The sequence below is a fragment of the Callithrix jacchus genome, chromosome 2, assembly GCF_049354715.1.
Source record: "Callithrix jacchus isolate 240 chromosome 2, calJac240_pri, whole genome shotgun sequence".
Classification (NCBI taxonomy): Eukaryota; Metazoa; Chordata; class Mammalia; order Primates; family Cebidae; genus Callithrix; species Callithrix jacchus.
The window spans coordinates 183410458-183430131 of record NC_133503.1 but is presented as its reverse complement, the minus strand read 5'-3'; the positions used below and the strand labels follow the sequence as shown (position 1 = coordinate 183430131).

The window sequence follows — 19674 nt, the reverse complement described above, 5'->3', positions numbered from 1 at the left end:
GGCATGTTAGTTTTCTAAGCATACTCTAGCTTCTTTGCCACTGAACCACTGTCATCAGGCCTCTTTGCCCCAGACTGTTTGAATCTCTGCTCCAACTTCTGCAAACCAGTCTTCATCCATGCCCACAAGGATTCCTTTCTTCCACTTACTATAATTTCGTATGCCTGATCTGAGAATCCTTCCTATCACTCATGTGAGTGAGGATATTGACATTACCTAAGAATACATTAGATATCCACTACACTCTAGATTGAATGTATTTCATAGGCACAAAACCCAAAACAGGACCCAAGTTCACAATGCCACTTTTTATGTACAAGCAGTCTCCCATTCTGTCCTCCTCAACTAGCTATTACAGCTTGACACACTTGAGCAGTTAAATAAAATAAAAATTTAGGGCTTTTAGAGTTAGGATCATATTAGTCACACCGTATATTAGAGAAACAAATGCACTATTTATTTCTCTTTTTAAATCTCTTTTTTTTCTGTTTTCCTTAATAACAAAATAAGGAAAAGTATTGCTTTAAGTCTCTCTGTGTTATTAATCATAGCATATCATATAGTAGCCTCTTGTCAGATAAATGTATATGCAAAACCATAATTATTTCTTTTTTTCTTTAATTAATAATCTTAATTGACATGAATTGTTCATCTTTAACATGTACATGTTTTGAAACGTGTAATACTTACTGGGAGTGGGATGGCTGAGTCAAGTTAATTAACTTATGCATTAAAATATAATTATTTCTAATTGCCACACAAAACATTTGGCCTTCAGACTTTCCGTTACTAAATTAAAACATTCCCATCAATAAAATACAGGTTTATGATTTTAAGAAAAAATGAGGACCGGGCACAGTGGCTCAAGCCTGTAATCCCAGCACTTTGGGAGGCCGAGGCGGGTGGATCACGAGGTCATGAGATCGAGACCATCCCGGTCAACATGGTGAAACCCCGTCTCTACTAAAAATACAAAAAAATTAGCTGGGCATGGTGGCGCGTGCCTGTAATCCCAGCTACTCAGGAGGCTGAGGCAGGAGAATTGCCTGAACCCAGGAGGCGGAGGTTGCGGTGAGCCGAGATCGCACCATTGCACTCCAGCCTGGGTAACAAGAGTGAAACTCCATCTCAAAAAAAAAAAAAAAAAATGAGAAAGTTGTAAAATATGGAAAAACATATATATAGCCAAAGGGATAAATAAAATGTTCATTTAGCTAAATACCCTTAGTGTTATGTATTTAAAAGATGTACTCGTAAACTCTCCTGCAGTGGAAAGAGAAAAACTGTTGTTTTTTAACTGTTTATGCCAGTGACTGACTAGTGACTTAATTAAGATCCTTATACAACCAGTAATAGAAACATGTAGCTTCTGTGTTCTGTCCTAGGGACCCTGAAATGATCCTTGAAAATGCACCAAGAATAAAATAGGTAGTGATTGGTGTTAAATGTAATACTGCAACAAAAAACTAAATGTAACACAGGTGAGAACTCATTTTCAACAAGAAACACACAGTTACAGAGAAGACACAGGAGTGAATCACTCTATTATCATAGAAACTAGAGAAATTTTTATCTATTACAAACCTTAAATGAAATAACTAGTCAGAACTAAAGTAATGTAAATAGCATCAGTATCATCATCTGATACATGAAAATATTTGGAAGTGATTCGACACGTATAATCACTAAAAAGAAGGTACAAAATTCTAATGCTAATTACATGACATAGAATCTAATATGTGTAACACATATGTGTTAAAACTATGAGGCTCCATATTGACATTAGATTTGGCACACATATATTACTTTCTCAGCTGATAAAATATTAGGGTAAGATCCCAACCCATTTTGAATATTTTATGTTAATAAAAATTGATAGCATAAGACCAATACTTTAACTATTGGCTCATTATTTTCTTCTAAAGTAACACTAGGCATGTGTCTCATCTAAATGTTCAATCCTGAAGACGTGTAATTTGTAATCCATTAGCTTCTGCTTCCTAAAGACTAAGTGTCTGAAAAGTAATTTTCATTCCCATAGCATTCAATGACAGCATTACATTTTTTTTTTAAAACTGCAATCATTTAGACTTAACAGGAAAGGTGACCTACTTTTGGGGAACCGAGGTGGATTGTCATTGACATCAGTGAGGGTGATGTTGACTATCGTTGTTCCGGCTAATCCTCCAAGCTGGCCTCCCATATCCTTGGCTTGGATGAGTACTTGGTATTGTTCTTTGACTTCTCTGTCCATGTTTGGCAAAGCTGTTCTAATAACACCTTAAGGGATGAACATAATAATGTAAAATAAATATCACAAATATTGTGTTTTCTTAAATAAAATAGTCTGCAACAACAGCACCATGATTCTACTTAGAATCACTAACAAAGACATAATAGCCTAAATTATATCTTTTACAAGGTGAGACATCCAAAACGTCCAATGGTTAGGACATAATTTAAAATATTATAGTAGCTACATAATAAAATGCCATGCAGCAATGAGAAATCTGGTTAAAGAAAAGCCTCTAAGAGGTAGTCATCTTACCTTCATGAGTAAACCAACTTAGATATGATGTATATGCGTGATTTTGTCTTTGAAAAGAAGAAATAAGGCCGGGCATGGTGGCTCCTGCCTTTAATCCCAGCATTTTGGGAGGCCGAGGCAGGTAGATCACTTGAGGTCAGGAGTTTGAGACCAGCCTGGCAATATGATGAAACCCTGTCTCTACTAAAATTGCAAAAAATTAGCAGGATGTGGTGGTGGGCGCCTGTGGTCCCAGCTACTTGGGAGGCTGAGACAGGAGAATTGCTTGAATCTGGGGGATGGAGTTTTCAGTGAGCTGAGATTGTGCCATTGCACTTCAACTTGGGAGACAGAGTGAGACTCTGTCTTAAAAATAAATAAATAAATAAAATAGAGATAAAAGTATAAATACTAAAAATGCAAAGTGCTAAAAATGAGTATTCAATGTTCAATTACTACTACTTTCTTCTTCATTTTGTGTTTACTTTCTAGGATAATTATACTAATTTATTTTCTAAAAATGCATTCAATATCTTTGTTACATATTTTGTCTTTCAGAATTCCTGTTGTTTTAGCAACAGATATTTCACCAAGTTTCTTCAAAATTCAGGACAGTGCTTGACATTTACAAGGAAAACAATAAGTATATGCAAACCAATTAACTGAATGAATGACTGGCTGAATGAATGAATCTATACATAATCAAATTTTAAATGTGAAGTTTACAGTATATGTGCATGTTTACATATTGTCCTCATTTTCTGTCCTGGTGTCCAAGTGTAAAAGCAGTTTATATTTCTATTTATTCATAGTAAAATAACTAAAACCTCCTGGATTCTTTTCAAATAAATTCATGAATAAATTTCATACCAAATTCCAATCTTTAGTCAATGGTTTTAGGGAGAGATTGGACACCATTTCTTTTAAACACAACTGGATTTAATGGTGTTGTTTCTTTTCTTAAGAAACATATGCTACTTTCTTTAAACAGCATATATGAATAACAAGTATAATATCAACAAAAATAAATCAACCATCAATAAACATGAAATCCAAATCATAAACCCAACATATATCCCTGTTTTATCTAAACTTTCTACTCTCTACTTAGCAAATGCTGATTCAAATTTTCAATCTGAGATTTTTTTCTAACTCTTTGCAGGAAATCATTGCAGTAAAAGACAATCTTCATTTATGCTGCTGCCATTTTATTTATGAATTGGTACTGACACTTTTTTAATTCAATGTGTTTGTCCTTTCTTCAGCTCAGGCTCTTGATGCTTCATTTCCAAGTCTCTTAACTAAGATTCTTCATCTCTACCTATGAGTGTTCTGGTTCCACATACCTTAAGTTATGTGACTTCTGCCTGACTTGCAATGCTTATGTATTCTAGATAGATCCCTGGGTTTGATTCATATGCATTACATCTTGTCCTGTTGTTGACTGTGTCTATCTCAATTTATTTTCAATAAGAAAATTATATATATATATATATACTTAATTTCCAACATAAAAATTTCTAATATAAAATTATATCTATCACTATCTATCTATCTATTCTTATATCTATCCATCTATCTATCTTTGTATTTATCTGGACAGAGAGACAGAGTTGTGGAGTTGTGCTTTTTCCTGGTTACTTGCTGACCTAAATAAAATGCTACATACTGAGACCCAGTTACATTAAAACATTAAGATGCGAACTTCTTCTTTTCCTATGATGATGTAATCAATTTTTGTTTCATTGTTGAGAAACTGATAAACAACAGGTAGTCTTGAAAAAAAAATAACTTCCTGAAAATGTCCTTCCCTGGCTTTTAAAATAAACTGCAATGCTTAAAGATTCTCTTCTCATGTTGAATTTGGAGTTTGGCTTAGTCCCCAGATATAAACTCCCCTCAAAATTATACAAATACTACACTATGTTTCCTCTGGTTCTGAAATGGAAGTGGTGCTGGGTCAGGGGAAGCAGATCCTGGTCATCCCTAGAAACTGACTTTCAAACTGCATATACAATCTTTCCTCCATCTGAGTTCCACATACCTTCCAGTTGGGTAGCATTACACTAACAGGACTAGAAGCAGCAGAAAAGTCACTCATCAGACACAGGGTGGAACAGGAGGGCAGGGCTGTGTGTGTGGTGGAAAAGGTCTTGACAATTTTTATGAATCATCAGAAAAAATATATATCTACTCTTAAGTCTGATAATACTTATTTTGTTTCTTTTCAATTGCAACATAATATTTTAATCTAACTGGATCCCAGTAGATACCTTTTTACATATGTCAGCAAATAACCAGAAAAATACAATTCCACAACTTTCTCTGTCCAGAATAATAGATAGATAGATATAGAAACAGATAGGTGGATGGTGATATAGTGATAGACCTTCTGCTAGCATCTATTTGGTGACATAATGCTCCTACAATTTTGAAGACTATCTTCCATAATTCCAAACTCTTTTCAGATGTCCTGTTGTACCTTAATATAAGTTAATTCTTATTACCTGAGACTACTGGGATAGATAGATGATTGACTGATAGATAGAAAGATAGATAGACAAGCCTTTAAATTTTCTTTTCAGGAGCATAGCAACTGCATGAATAATGGCAATCCTGAGTTATCTAAGGTATGGATGACAGCAGTAATGTCAGGACGGATAACCTGAATCCTAGTCTAGGATCCATCATACCATTTCACATGAACAAATATATTTAAAGGATGGCATTTATTCAAAGAAATGACAAGGTGGTGGGGATCATTTGAATAAAGCTATTCACAGAATTATTACGTGACATATTCCTTAAAAATGGAGTAAAAAATTTGAGACCCCTACAAGAAATGACTTTTCTCTAGTTATCCACTCCTAGAGGTAAAAGAGTTTGAGAAGATGCCATTTGATGAGCACATATTGAGGTGCTCAGGCTCCTATTTCAGTCTCTCCAGGTCCACAGAGCTCCGAAACTTCTCCAAACTTTTTGTCCTCATTCTCCCAGTTCTCTCATGAATGCCTTTCTAGTTAGTGGACATCTTTCCGGTTTCTTCCACTTTAGCCTTTTTTTTCTTCGTGAAGCCATTTCTTACGCACAGCACAGCTTCAGGAAGAAATGACCATTCCCTCCGTAGGACTCAATCATAGCATGTAGACTGTTCTGTTGCATTTGTTGATTTGTTGCCTGTTTGCCTTTCTTTACAAGACTGAAAGCCACTTTCGAACAGAGAGAAGTCTTTTTATTTTCTTCTTTATTTCTGGCATCTAGTCAATGTCTGGCTCAGAGTGATACAGGAGATGGAAAGAAATTATTTAGGCAGACAGTAAAAGAGTCCTCGTTAAAATTTCCCTTTTAATAAAAATCAGGCCCCACATCATTTCCTTTCTAAGAAGGAGCAGCCTGAAAAACTGAACTGCAGACATAGCTAAGCTGGAAGCTTGCTCGGGGGAATGCCAGCAGCTGTACCAATAAAAAAGGGCTACCTGGGAGCCACACATGTTCAACATGAAGGCTCTGTCTTCCCTTTTCTTTGTCACCATATGTACAGGAAAGAACTAGACAAGGTGGCACTGGCCAGGTAGAACCCATCTGCCTAATAAAAGATTAGGGTGGGGTGGCCAGATTTTTACACACCGCAAATGGCACACCTAGCCATAACCCATTTTTGTGCCTTATGCAAAGTATATGCCTGTTCTGACCAATCTTTCATGCCCTATGTAAATCAGACATCACCTCCTCAAGCTTATCTATAAAACCTGTTGCATTCCCCCCCAGCGGAAACCCATTCAGGACCCCGTCTCTGCAGGAGAGCCTTTTGCTCACTTTCTTTTGCCTTTTTTTTTTGAGATTGAGTCTCCCTCTGTTGCTCAGGCTGGAGTGTGGTGCAATCTCGGCTCACCACAAACCCTGCCTCCAGCCTCCCAGGTTCAAGTGACTCTCCTGCCTCAGTCTCCCAAGTAGCCAGGACTACAGGCCCATGCCACCACATCTGGCTAATTTTTTTTGTATTTTTAGTAGTGATGGGGTTTCACTGTGTTAGCCAGGGTGGTCTTGATCTCCTGACCTCCTGATCCCTCTGCCTCTGCCTCCCAAAGTGCTGGGATTATAGGCGTGAGCCACCACGTCTGGCACCATACCTCAGTTCTTGACCTTACTCTTTGCGTGTCTGTATCCTTGATTTCCTCAGCAAGGAACAAGGAACCTTGGGGTTTACCCCAGACAATGACGTCCCTTCAAGAGTATGTCTGTTTTTCTGTTTCCCTGTTCTTAAAACAGCTGTTTTACTTTTCCACCTATACGTATCATAATTTTTTAGTTCACTTTAATTTTATTATTTTGTTCTCTTTCCTTTTTTATTCTACTCTCTGTGAATCATAATCCAAAAATAGATTTTCTTTTCATTTTTTTCCTGTACTTTCTCCCCATCTCCTATCCATGCTCTGAAGAATCTATTTCATGGTTTATTTTAACCTATAGCTATTTATTTTGTGAAAGAAGAATTCACCTAGGGGTATCATAACTATTGTATCATGAAAAACTTTTTGATTAGCCATGAAAGAGATCTCTCCTAGTCGAACACAGACTCCGGTGTTGACCAAGTCATGGTTAACGGTTTTTAATAAAGATTTGGAGGAAACATTAAAAATTACTATTTTAATAAACAAGTATGTTAGAGATAGCTGATAAGTTAAAGGATAAAAAGAGTAATGATAGTACTCAAAACTTAACTTTAGCGGTGAGAATACAAGTTTCTGTTTCCAATTCCATAGCTCAGTTACATTAAAATTTTGAGAGACCAGATTTGGCATTAGTTGGTATGAAAAGTTACTGAGTTTCATTTCATTCTAGTCTTAAATTGGCCTAAAATCTAAAATGGATTTTTAAAAATATTAGTACATTCTCGAATAATATTAATTCAAATGTTGTGTTCATCATTGCATAGATTAGGCATATGATTTTTTAAATATTTTGCTAATGTATGTGAAAGACAAAAAGAGTTATCAGGTTACCTTCAGTAAGAAATGTAGAAACTTTTTGTCCAGTTTCTTAACTGTAACATGCCTTAACTCTGCTGTAGGACTTACGAGCCACTTTCTCCAGTTCTTTCCTCTAAAAGATTTCATCCCTTCAATCAGTGTATATCTGGTGTCCCATAGTAGCATTATGTATCAGAAAGTTATACACTAGAAAACCCACATATAAACTTCTGAGGACCTGATGAGCTCCCCATAATAGATAGGAATCTAACTGACAACCTACTTGATTCATTTCAGTCTCCCAATAGCAAAGCACCAGTCAGGTCACATGTTATAGATAAATGTGTGACAAATGACATAATCAAATCTAACACCACCAGTTCATTACTTATCATCTGCTTTAACCCATCCAGTAATATGAAACTCACAATCTAATGAGTTATCACTCTTATTTATGGTATTATTCTTAACTTTATTATTATTATTATTTTGAGACAGGATCTCGCTCTGTCACCCAGGCTGGAGTGCAGGGGCACGATCTTGGCTCACTGCAACCTCAGCCTCCCGGGTTCAAGCGATTCTCCTGCCTCAGCCTCCCGAATAGCTGGGATTATAGGCGTGTACCACTATACCCAGCTAACTTTTTGTATATTTATTAGAAATGGGGTTTCACCATGTTAGCCAGGGTGGTCTCAATCACCTGACCTCATGATCCACCCACCTCGGCCTCCCAAAGTGCTGGGATTACAGGCCTGAACCACCTTGCTCAGCCTTTTTTTATACCTATGAGTATATATGGAGCCAGAATTCTTTCTTTCTGTAACTCACACTATGCATTGATAGCTCTTTTCCTCTCAAGCTGCACAGAATACATCTTGTTCTTCTTCTACCTGACAGCTCTACAACTTCCTAAAGGCATATATCACATCCCTCTGGAATATTTTCCTTTCAAGCCCAAACATTTTTGGCTCTTTTTGCTGATGTTTTCATCTCATGATTTCTAAAATAAAGCAAATGGAACTCACCCAGAATCCTCCTGAAGTCTGACAATGCAGAATATAAGAAAATGACTGCCTGCGGTGAATTCCTGGGCATGGAATTTTATTACACAATTATAATATTACAAAATAGGTAACAATTTGTGCTGATTTATCTTAAGAGTTGTTTATTTCTTTGACACAGTGTTCTTTCCTCATATTTATTAGCCTCTATTGATTTCCTTGCCTTTGCTATTCCATAATCAATTCTTGCCTTAATGCTTCCTGTCAACTTATTCATTCTGGCAAAAACTATTAAAAGAGTGACTCCATTATGAAGGAAAAAAACTCTTTTCTTTTGCCGTTAAAGGAGGAAGATATAATTTCTTTCACCAGCACCAACTGAGGTGTCTCACTCATTCTACCAGATTTTATCCTGAATTAATATCAAAAGTGTTCCAGGATGGGTGTGGTGTTTCACGCCTGTAATCCCAGCACTTTGGGAGGCCAAAGTGGACAGATCACGAGGTCAGGAGATGGAGAGCATCCTGGCCAATATGGCGAAACCCCACCTCTACTAAAAATACAAATGTTGTCTGGGTGTGGTGTTGCATGCCTGTAATCCCAGCTACTTGGGAGGCTGAGGAAGGAGAATGGCTTGAACCTGGGAGGCGGAGATTGCAGTGTGCCAAGACAGCTCAAGCCTGGTGAGAGAGCGAGACTCTGTCTCAATGAAAAAGAATGTTCCATACTCATGTGACCCAGAAATCCCTTTTCTGAATCTGTACTCAAGGGAAATGAAATCATCACCTCATAAAGATATCTGCATTTCACATTTATTGCAACATTATTCCCGGTAGTCAATATATGAAAGCAATGTAGTTGTTCATCACTGGACAAACGGAGTAAGAAACTGCGTTGCACACGTACAATGGAATACTATTCAACCTAAAAAAGGAGCTCCTGTCTTTTGCCACAACATGGATAGGCCTGAGAGACAGTGTTTTAAGTGAAATAAGCCAGGCACATGAATAAAAATATTGTGTGATCTTATTTACCTGTGGAATCTAAAAAAAAGGGTCAAATATGTAAAGAATAAAAGACATTATAAGAGTCAGGGTAGGGGAGAGAAATGGGGAGATGTAGATCAAAGGATACAAATAGCAAAAATACAAGATAAACAAGTTAAAAGATCTAATGTGCACCATGAAGACTGTAGTTAGTAATAGTGTATCATATTTAGGATTTTTGATAAATGAGTAGATTATAACTCTTGCCATGAGGAGGGGCAGAATGTGAGGGGAGAATAAATAAGATGATGGATATGTTAATTTGTTCCACTATAGTAAGTTCCACTGTGTGTGTGTGTGTGTGTGTGTGTATTTCTTATAACATTATGTTCTATACTTAACATACAAAATAAATTTGATTTCTTTAAAGAATGTTCAAGTCATAAGCATATGTATATAGTATTATAAAGTGCCAGCTCAAAATATAAAGTTATTGGTCCATGCTTTAATTTCAATATGAAGCTTTTATAACACTAACACATTTTAGAAGACATACAAGAATAATATCAGTCACGCTATAGGAAGAGGTTTCGTTGGGAGAAAGGCTTGAAGATTATTATCTCTGAATGAAAAGTCGATAGACTCAGGACAAAAATCTTGGGAAAGTATCAGTCATGTGAGCAAACTTTATCATGTCTCCCTAAGCAGAATTTAGAACAGGAGCCCACAGCAAGAAATATCAGAACAGGGAATAAAATACTTTTAAACTATCTCATGCAAATCTATTCTCACTCTATTGTTTTTCTTAAAGAGAATTTTATAAATACATGTAGAAACATGTAAAATAAACATTTATAAAGGATGCATTTTTTGACAATGCACATAAATTAAGAGATGTAGAGGGGAATGTTTTGGATAGATGGTGTAATGGTTGCACAAAAATGTAAACACACTGCTACTGAATTGTACACTTAAAATGGTTAAAATAGTCAATTTTATGTTGAGTATATTTTAACATACAGAAACGACCAAGTTTAAAGATTAACAAGAGGATATTGAGGTCAAATAATATTATGATGTATTCTCAAATAGAGCTCAGGTAATTTAGAAAAATACAGTGTATCATCACCATATGATGTGCAATATGGCACTACCGAACTCAGATTAGTTATGTAGAATCACTTAGGGAAAATTTAAATCCATTAACAGAATTTTACGAATAAATTAAGACATGAGAGTTCATCATTTATACTAATATTTGTTTTCTTAAATCTATTATCAAAACTGTTGAGATGTTTAGTACCCTGATTTTAATCACTGAATTAAAAATTATAATTTTTTGCTCCTGTTTAATGTATAGATTATCGATGTTTTTTAATATTTTGTAACATTAACTGAAATAATTTGTATAATAAAATAATACAATACGCTAATACAAAACATTTTAATAGGTAACAGATGTTAAGTATAATAAACATAATTGTTTAATGTTTTATAGTTGTAGCTACATTTTATGTGTTTTAAATGTCATTTACTAATCATCTGAAGCATATAAATGAATGCATCTGAATTTTAAGTCAGAGTAAATTATTTCATGGTTAAGATAAAAAATTGTCAAATACACTGATTTTAAAAGCTATTATTTCTTGGTTTAGTTCATGGAATAAATTAATTTATACCGTTAAGAATATGTTGATTTATATGGTTTAGAAATAAACTTGCCATATCCACTTAGAGATGCTGCGAATGTTTGTAAAACAGCAGTATCAATGTAGAAATATTTTTATTTTCTCATTTCAAATGAAACACAAAATTATCTCTTTATCTCTTCATAAATATTTAGGCACCAGAGGTTTTGATGAGAGTCTTCTTTTCAGAATTGTTTTAAGCTTCTTTCTACACTCAAACGTGGAAAATTTCAGATAATATTGGGTTTTTATGCTTTTTATTTAATAACAGCAAATAAATCATAAAGGGAAGCTATATGGCTGGAACAAATGGAGATGATTTCTGAGAAATTGCAATTATCCTTGATTTTTGATTTACTCTTATCTACCACAAGGTGATAAATTTGACAAAAAGTCTTCTTAATGGTTTCTGTGCATGAAGAACTAGTTTTCATTCTCTTAATGAAGTGCTTCATCATCCACTCTTTTCCTGCCCAGTGGTCTGAGGCATTGCTCGTATCAAGACTTCTGTCTCCAGTGAAAATCAATGCTTCAAAAATCTATTACATAGCTTACAACAGAATTGTTTCACTGTTAGTTCTAAATAATAAACGTATAAAAATATAAATACAAAATTATAAATGTTACATTACATATTCACATACTGTGTAGTAAAACAAAATTTTATAGACACTAGGATATATCCAAAGTTGACATCGGCCAAGGGAAATCAAGGGAAGTGTATTTTTTTGGCTCATAAATTTGTTTGGTAGTCATTTGACCATAACAATTACATTCTTAATTCATTCTTCACGTTTAAATGTATCGTTCTTTGGTTCTCATCTTGCTTTTTAAAGGTTAGATATGGTTTTATCTACAGTTATTTTACCAATATTAAATCCTTAATGTTAAATGCTTAATTCTCTTTCTGAGAGAATACTCACTCTTATTCTGAGTATATAAACTTACCTACTTTATAGTTTCTCATTGTAATCAAGTAAGTGACCTTTAATATGCTCTTTCTTCACTAATCTCTAGGCACTCTCTTTTCTCATTATTTTATTCCTCTTGTCCCTGAGGAGGGTTCTTCATTAGCTGAAGGGATCTAAGAGACATGCATTGTCCATACTTCCACTTCTGGTCAGATTACCCATTAAAGCACACTTCAAAAAGATACATAATTATATAAGACAAAGAAAAAATAACCCATAATGACCCCATCTGATACAATAAAACATTTTAGATAATTTTCCTTTATTATTTTTATATATTCTGCCTATTGTCCAAACCTTCTTAATTCCTCTGGAACACTGTGCATTATAAACTTTATTGAACAATTTCCTCGACCTCTTTTTTTTTTTCCAATTTACCCCCCTTTTCTACAAATACGTATGTGATTTTTTTCACGGCTAAAAAATAGCCACAAAACTTCCTTTTAGATGATATTGTTAAACATTTTCCTATCTTTACTCCCATATTTCTTGAAAAATTTCTTGTATGGCAAGATGTAATTTTTCCATCATGCACTCACTGTTAACATTTGACAGACTGGCCTTTGTTCTCCAAAACTCTATCCAAATTGGAGGAGCTTCTTCATCCTAAACCAGTCCAGATTCTCTTCAGCACTGATACTTCCTTCTTAATGGGTAGCTCGAAGGACTGATGCTGTCCTTATTACACTCTACCCTTTCTTCTGGTTTACATAAGGGAGTGATTTCCTGCTTGAGTCCTTTAACTTTTTGATGACTTCTGCCCCTTTTTGGCTTAATGAAGACGATAAGAAATTAAGAGACAATGGGAGACTCAGTTGATAGAAAGTTTTGCAGATTTTGGAGGTCCACTTTTGTTAAGAAACATTAATAGACCTTATGTTTCTAGGCAACATTATTGTACATAATTATTAGTTAACATATCTAATTGGTATACAGATTTTAACACAAACTTCTTAGGAAGTATCAATTTAAAAATGTTTAACTTATTTGAATATGTAGTATCTGAAATGTATACTTTTCAAATGGATGTTGATATTTAAAAAATAATTCACAAATTTAAAATGTAGCTTAGTTTAGTATGAGAACAATTCTTCATTATTTTAGGTTCACATGATACATCACATTAAATTCAGTTTGCTGTATGATCTAATGTAGTACATAAGAACTGACAAAATAACCATCATTGTGGGGTATCTGCTCCAACTGTGACATGGAAAGCCTACTTTGATAACTGATCAAGTGGTTAAGTCTACTGAGCAAAGTATTGGGCATCCAGAAATTGATTGTTTAGAAATAGAGAGACCATTTATTTAAGAGGAAAGACAAAATATTCCATGTGCATAGCCTCCTGCCCTTCTTATATTACTTATATCATATTTGGATTTGAAAACTGCCATTTTTTTAAATTAAAAATGGGACTAGATTTGTAGACACAAGGCAAACAGAACCATGATCTTTCTTGGTATTGCAAGTTTGTCAAGTCTCTCCTTTCTTCCATTATAAGCATAAGTCTCTATTAATCTAAATCAAGCATTCATAACCCATATATATATATATATCTCAATAGAAGCTCCAGGATCTTACCATGTATTGTTAAGGCCTAAAACTAAAAACTAAATATAATTGAACCCAGCCAATAATTTTGAAATGAAAAGCTATTATAGCCGGAAGAATTCTTTTTAAAGTAGACTTTTGAAAATTTTAAATAAGACAAACAATGGCTGCCTACCTAACAAATTTGAACTTTATAAAGATGCTAAAAGGTTTATTTTACACAAAGATCACTTAAAGGGAAATCATTCTTCAGCAGCAAGGTAAGATTCTATTTCTTTGCTTAACATGCATTGCACTGAATCTTTATGGCCGTATTATAATATGCAACTCCCCATGCCAAGATTTAATTAAAGTTTAAATATTTGAAGGGCTGGTGGTAATGTTGCTTCTAATAAAAAATTTACCTGTCTTGGGATCAATGGAGAAATAAGGTTGTCCCTGAAGAATGCTGTAAACGACTCTGGCACTGTTTCCATAGGTCGGGTCATCTGCATCTGTGGCTTTGACCTGAAGTACATATGCACCTGGAAAATAAGACAAAATCACATTAGTATTTTTGTTTTACCACGTTCAAAGTCATGCCTCCTATCTGCTGGATTTGATTATCCTTCGGAATTTGGCCTGTGTCAAGTATGCCAGGAGTACATGATGTCACTGAGGATAGTTTAACCATTATAAGCAAAACGTTGGGCAAGGATATAGCTGTTAGTGTAAATGACAACTTTAAATATGTATTTTTAAAGCAGTGCCCATTTTCAGTAGCTAGATCATCGAACTGAAAGTCATCATGATACCTTATTGATTGGCATGCCAAAGAAAGCATGGACACCACTTATATTAGCTCATCTGCCTACTATTGATGTTTTAATTTTATAATTAGGATATCAATGAAGAGGCTAAAAGGTTTAGAGTGTACTGAAGGTTAGAGGTTGTTGAGTAATTTGCAATTGCAATTTAAAAATTAACAGCTACCTACTAGCATTAGGAAGCCTTTAATTAGAAAAGAAAAATTTGAGAAATTGAGAAACCATAAATAATTGCAAAATAGCTACAGGAGCACTTCTTTGCCTCAAGATTGAATTAACCTAAATATTCAGTGACATAGAAAAACACTACAAAAAATCCGAATGATATGCAGCTTTCCTATATATATATTTTGACCCAGTGGCACGATCTCAGCTCACTACAACATCTGCCTCCCGGATTCAAGTGATTCTCCTGCCTCAGCCGCTGGAGTAGCTGGGATTACAGGCACGCAGCACTGCACCTGGCTAACTTTTGTATTTTTAGTAGAGACGGGGTTTCACCATCTTGGCCAGCCCGGTCTCGAACTACTAACCTCGTGATCCACCCACCTCAGCCTCCCAAAGTGCTATGATTACCGGTGTGAGCCACTGCACCCAGCCTGCCATTTGCTTTTAATAAAATGTTAAGGTTGTGACAAGAGTGAGAAATGATATCTTTCTGTAGACATTCAATGCGAAGACTTAACAGACGAAAAATATGTAACAGTAGCCTTTCCCAGGAAAATAAACCTTTAGAGGGAACTTTTAGAGGGAATGTAGGAAAACATTATTAGGCAGTCAGGAGTGAAGGCTAATATTACCCGTCATCATCATCATCAACATCATCACTCTCATTAATAATAATCTGACCAATGTTTATTTCTTTTTCTTATTTTATTTATTTATTTTTCTTGAGACAGAGTCTCCCTCTTTTGCCAGGCACCAGGCTGGAGTGCAGTGGCACAATTTTGGCTTACTGCAACCTTCATCTCCCAGCTTCAAGCAGTTCTGCCTCAGGCTACCAGGTAGCTGGGACTACAGGCATGTGCCACCATGCCCAGCTAATTTTTGTATTTTAGTAGAGATGGGGTTTCACTATGTTGGCCAGGATGGTCTCGATCTCTTGAACTCCTCATCCACCTGCCTCTGCCTCCAAAAGTGCTAGGATTACAGGCGTGAACCACCGTGCCTGGCCCCATGTTTATTTCTGTGTAACATTGGGTACCTGTATTAAAGATTCAGTAAAACTATCTTTCTTTAATGCTATAGAAATAAACAGTTTATTAAGAGTAAAGTCCTCTGGTATCAACAGTATTTTTTCCCAAATTCTTCATCTGGATATCTGCTATCCCTCCACTATGCATGTGTTGTATAGGCAAGTTTACAAACATTCATTACTGCCCTAATTCTAGATAAAAATATTGCAGTTGAAAAACTATAAATTATTCTACACATTGAATATATTTAAAGAGAACAAAAGTATTATAATTAGTTACAAATAGGAAATAAAAATATTAGAGAAACAAGAAATACTTAGTGACAACATCTATAAAATTTGACAAACCAACACCATATTGTAATGTAAAATGGGGAAAACAAAGATGAACACGTATCTTTACTTTTACATTTTTTGTTCTGTTGTTTTGTTTTGTTTTTACATTCTGTTTACATGAAACTCTGCTATGCCAAACAAATATTTTCTTCCAATAGTTATATTAAATTATTTATGTGGCCAGGCATGGTGGCCTACACTTGCAATCACAGCACTTTGGGAGGCTGAGGAGGGCGGATCCTTAGGTCAGGAGATCGAGACCATCCCGGCCAAAGTGGTGAAACTCCATCTCTACTAAAAATACAAAAAATTAGCTGGGTGTGGTGACACATGCCTGTAATTCTAGCTACTGGAGAGGGTGAGGCATGAGAATCTCTTGAATCCAGGAGGTGGAGGTTGCAGTGAGCCGAGATCATGCCACTGCACTCCAGCCTGGTGACAAAGGAAGACTCCATCTCAAAACAAACAAACAAAAAAATCTATGTTAATAATATTTAAAGCTCAAATATTAAAAGAGTGAATTGGAAAATGCTTCATTAATGCATCAAAGTGGCAAATATTTTTTTTTCATATAATCCCACTTTGTGCTACTTAAAAGGATCACTGGATAGCAAGAATAACTGCATTCCTATTATATTTCTTCCGTTTTATCTACAGAATTAAAAATGATTGTCCACTGAATTGCAGTATAGGTTAATTCTTCTTTAATGAAAGAGCAGATTCCAATGTAAATTCTTCAAAGGTTCTTGAGGATTGCCTCTCTGGGTGTTTACAAGAATGCCATTAAACACCACTATACCAGCTTATTTTGTCAGCTGCTTCATGACTGTCACCAAACTCATGCAAAAGACACAGATTTCATACTCTTTCCATTAAGAAGTCTCAATCAATTTCATGGAGCATGAAAATCTCCAAGGACTACCTTTTCCAGTGCTTGGATAGCACACCAGCTGTTCCTGACACTATTAAACACTAAATACCCAGGAGGAAAGAGCAGGAGGTTCTGGTTGGGGCATGTTTAATGTGCCACAAGGAAAGAATACGGTCAATGATTTGCACAGAATCTGAAGTAGTCTTGTATGTAGCAGTCAGCTTGAAATGTATTCTCTTATCACTCGATTCCAGGGGGTAAGAGTATCACCACTGTAAATGATGAAATGCAGAGAAAGAATGTAGCCCATAGAGAAAACACTCTTGTGTAAGTGGTCAGAGCCAGAGGGCAGAATTTGCAATGGAGAGTATCAAGTCACTTCAAGTTTCCAACACTGTTTTGATCAGCAATAGATTAGTGTATTTTTAGTAACAGTTAAAGCCAGCACTAATAGTTATTTTTTAGTAATAGCTAAATTCTATATCTTAAACAGTCACTCAAAGGGAATAAATATTTATAAAACTATGATAAAGCAAAGAACAGAGAAATTGACCATTGAGTATGACAGAAGTCTGATGACTAGGTATCAGGAGATACTCACTTGATACAAACTGCAACTAAATAAGTGATTACAAACATTTAAATGACTATGAGTTAAAGATCATATGAGATCTGATTTGGATATTGTATTGGTTAGCTCAGGCTGCAATAACAAAACAGCACAGGCTGAGTTTCTTAAACAACAGAAATCTACGTTCTCACAGTTTTGGACACAAAAAGTTTGAGATTAAAGAGCAGAAAAATTGGGTTTCTGACAAGACCTTTCTTCCTGGCTTCTCACTATGTTCTTCCATGCCCTTTCCTCTGTGCTCACATAGAGAAAGAGAGACAGAGACAGACAGAGAGAGACAGAGAGAGAGAGGGAGAGGAATAGGGAGAGGGAGAAGGAAGGGGGAGGGGGAGAGGGGGAGAGGGAGGGGGAGAGGGAGAGTGGGAGAGGGAGAAGGAAAGAGGGAGAGAGGGAGAGGGAGAGGGGAGGAGGAGGAGGCGGGGGGGAAGTGGGGGGAGGAGGGGGTGGATAGGTAGATGAGGAGGGGGAGGGGGGAAGGGAAGGGGAAGGAAAGGGAGGGGGAGGAGCTCTCTGCTGTGTCTTCATTTTTTTTAATAAGTCCACCAGTTCTATTGGATTGGGGCCCACCCTTATGACTTCATTTAACCTTAATTACCTCCTGAAAAGGTCTATCTCCAAATACAGTCACATTCATGGTTAGGGAGTCTACATATGAATTGAGGAGGATTCAAGTCAGTTCATAGCATATCATTTTAGTATACAGATATGTATATATGAAACTGTATGTGGAAATTAATAATTTAGTAAAGCATTATGTATTTCTATGTTGTAAAATTATAGTCATAACATAATGTGATCTCACTATTTTTCAAGGAAACATTCATATCATAATAAAATTCTGATAAATAAACTCATTAAAGAGGGAAACATTACCTAGAAGAATTAACTTAAATTCAAGTCAATGTTCATTTGTCCAATTTATGTTGAAAACACTAATATAAAGCAGTGTTTCACTTTGTAGATTCAATTTTGAGAATTCATACATATAACATCTTGTATGATCAGACAATACATTTACACAAACACAAATGCACACAATGGTTTAATAGTTTCTAATTACTCCTCTCAAATTAATGAGTATATGAAGTGCCAGGCACACTGTCCAAGGTGCCAGGGAAACAGTATGAATAAAATTGGGAGGTCAAGTCCTGAAATCTAATGCCCTATCCAGAGGGGAATGGGAGGAGAAACAGATTCAAGGTGAGAGATTTTCATATGGTAATCAGGAAAAACAATTTTGTAAAATCTCATTTATGTAGAGACCTGAATTTTTTTTTTGGACTTTCTTTTTTCCCTATCTATTTATTTTGTAATTGACAATACTGTATGCATTGCTTGTATAGAGCATGTTTTGAAATATGTATGCATTGTGGAATGACTAAACGGAGCTAATTAACTTAAGCATTTCCTTACATATGTATCAGTTTATGTAGTGAGAACACTTAAAATCTACTCGCTTAGCAATTTTCAAGAATACATTGCTATTAGCTGGAGTCACCATGTTGTGTGTTAGATGTTCAGAATTTATTTATCCTCACTTTGAGAAGCTGAGGTGTGTGGATCACAAGGTCTGGAGATCAAGACCAGGCTGGCTAACACGGTGAAACCCCATCTCTATTAAAAATACAAAAAAATATCTGGGTGTGGTTGTGTGTGCCTGTAATCCCAGCTACTGGGGAAGCTGAAGCTGGAGAATCGCTTAAACCCGGGTTGGGGTTGCAGTAAGCCAAGATGGCGCCACTGCACTCCAGCCTGGGTGACAGAGCAAGACTCCAGTCTCAAAAATAATTATTTTTCCTAGGTGAAATTTTGTGTACTTTGAGCAACATATCCATAGTCTGCCTGCTCAGTTTCCCTTAACCACGTGTATTAATCTGTTCTCATACTGCTATGAAGAAATACCTGAGGCTGGGTAATTTATAAAGAAAAGAGGTTTAATTGACTCATAGTTCAGTATGGCTGGGAAGGCCTCAGGAAACTTACAATCAGGGTGGAAGGTGAAGGGGAAGAAACGAAACTTCTTCATGGACAGCAGGAAGCAGAAGTGCCGAGCAGAGGAAAAAAAGCCCCTTATAAAACCATCACATCTCATGAAAATACACTCACTATCACAAGAACAGCATGGGGAAACCACTCAC

The 19674-nt window shown here is 35.8% G+C and overlaps 1 protein-coding gene across 4 annotated transcripts in view; it reads right to left on the bottom strand.

Annotated features, from left to right (window-relative positions):
- CDH12 (cadherin 12) overlaps nucleotides 1–19674 on the bottom strand; it is a 1144846-nt gene that overhangs the window by 102156 nt on the left and 1023016 nt on the right. For all 4 annotated transcript variants that reach the window (XM_008992219.5, XM_002745103.7, XM_078365926.1 and 1 more), the window contains 2 exons: nucleotides 14102–14221; nucleotides 2113–2280 (listed from right to left, as the gene is read on the bottom strand). In XM_008992219.5, the coding sequence (XP_008990467.1) occupies nucleotides 2113–2280; nucleotides 14102–14221 (288 nt within the window). The remainder of the gene's footprint in view (nucleotides 1–2112; nucleotides 2281–14101; nucleotides 14222–19674) is intronic.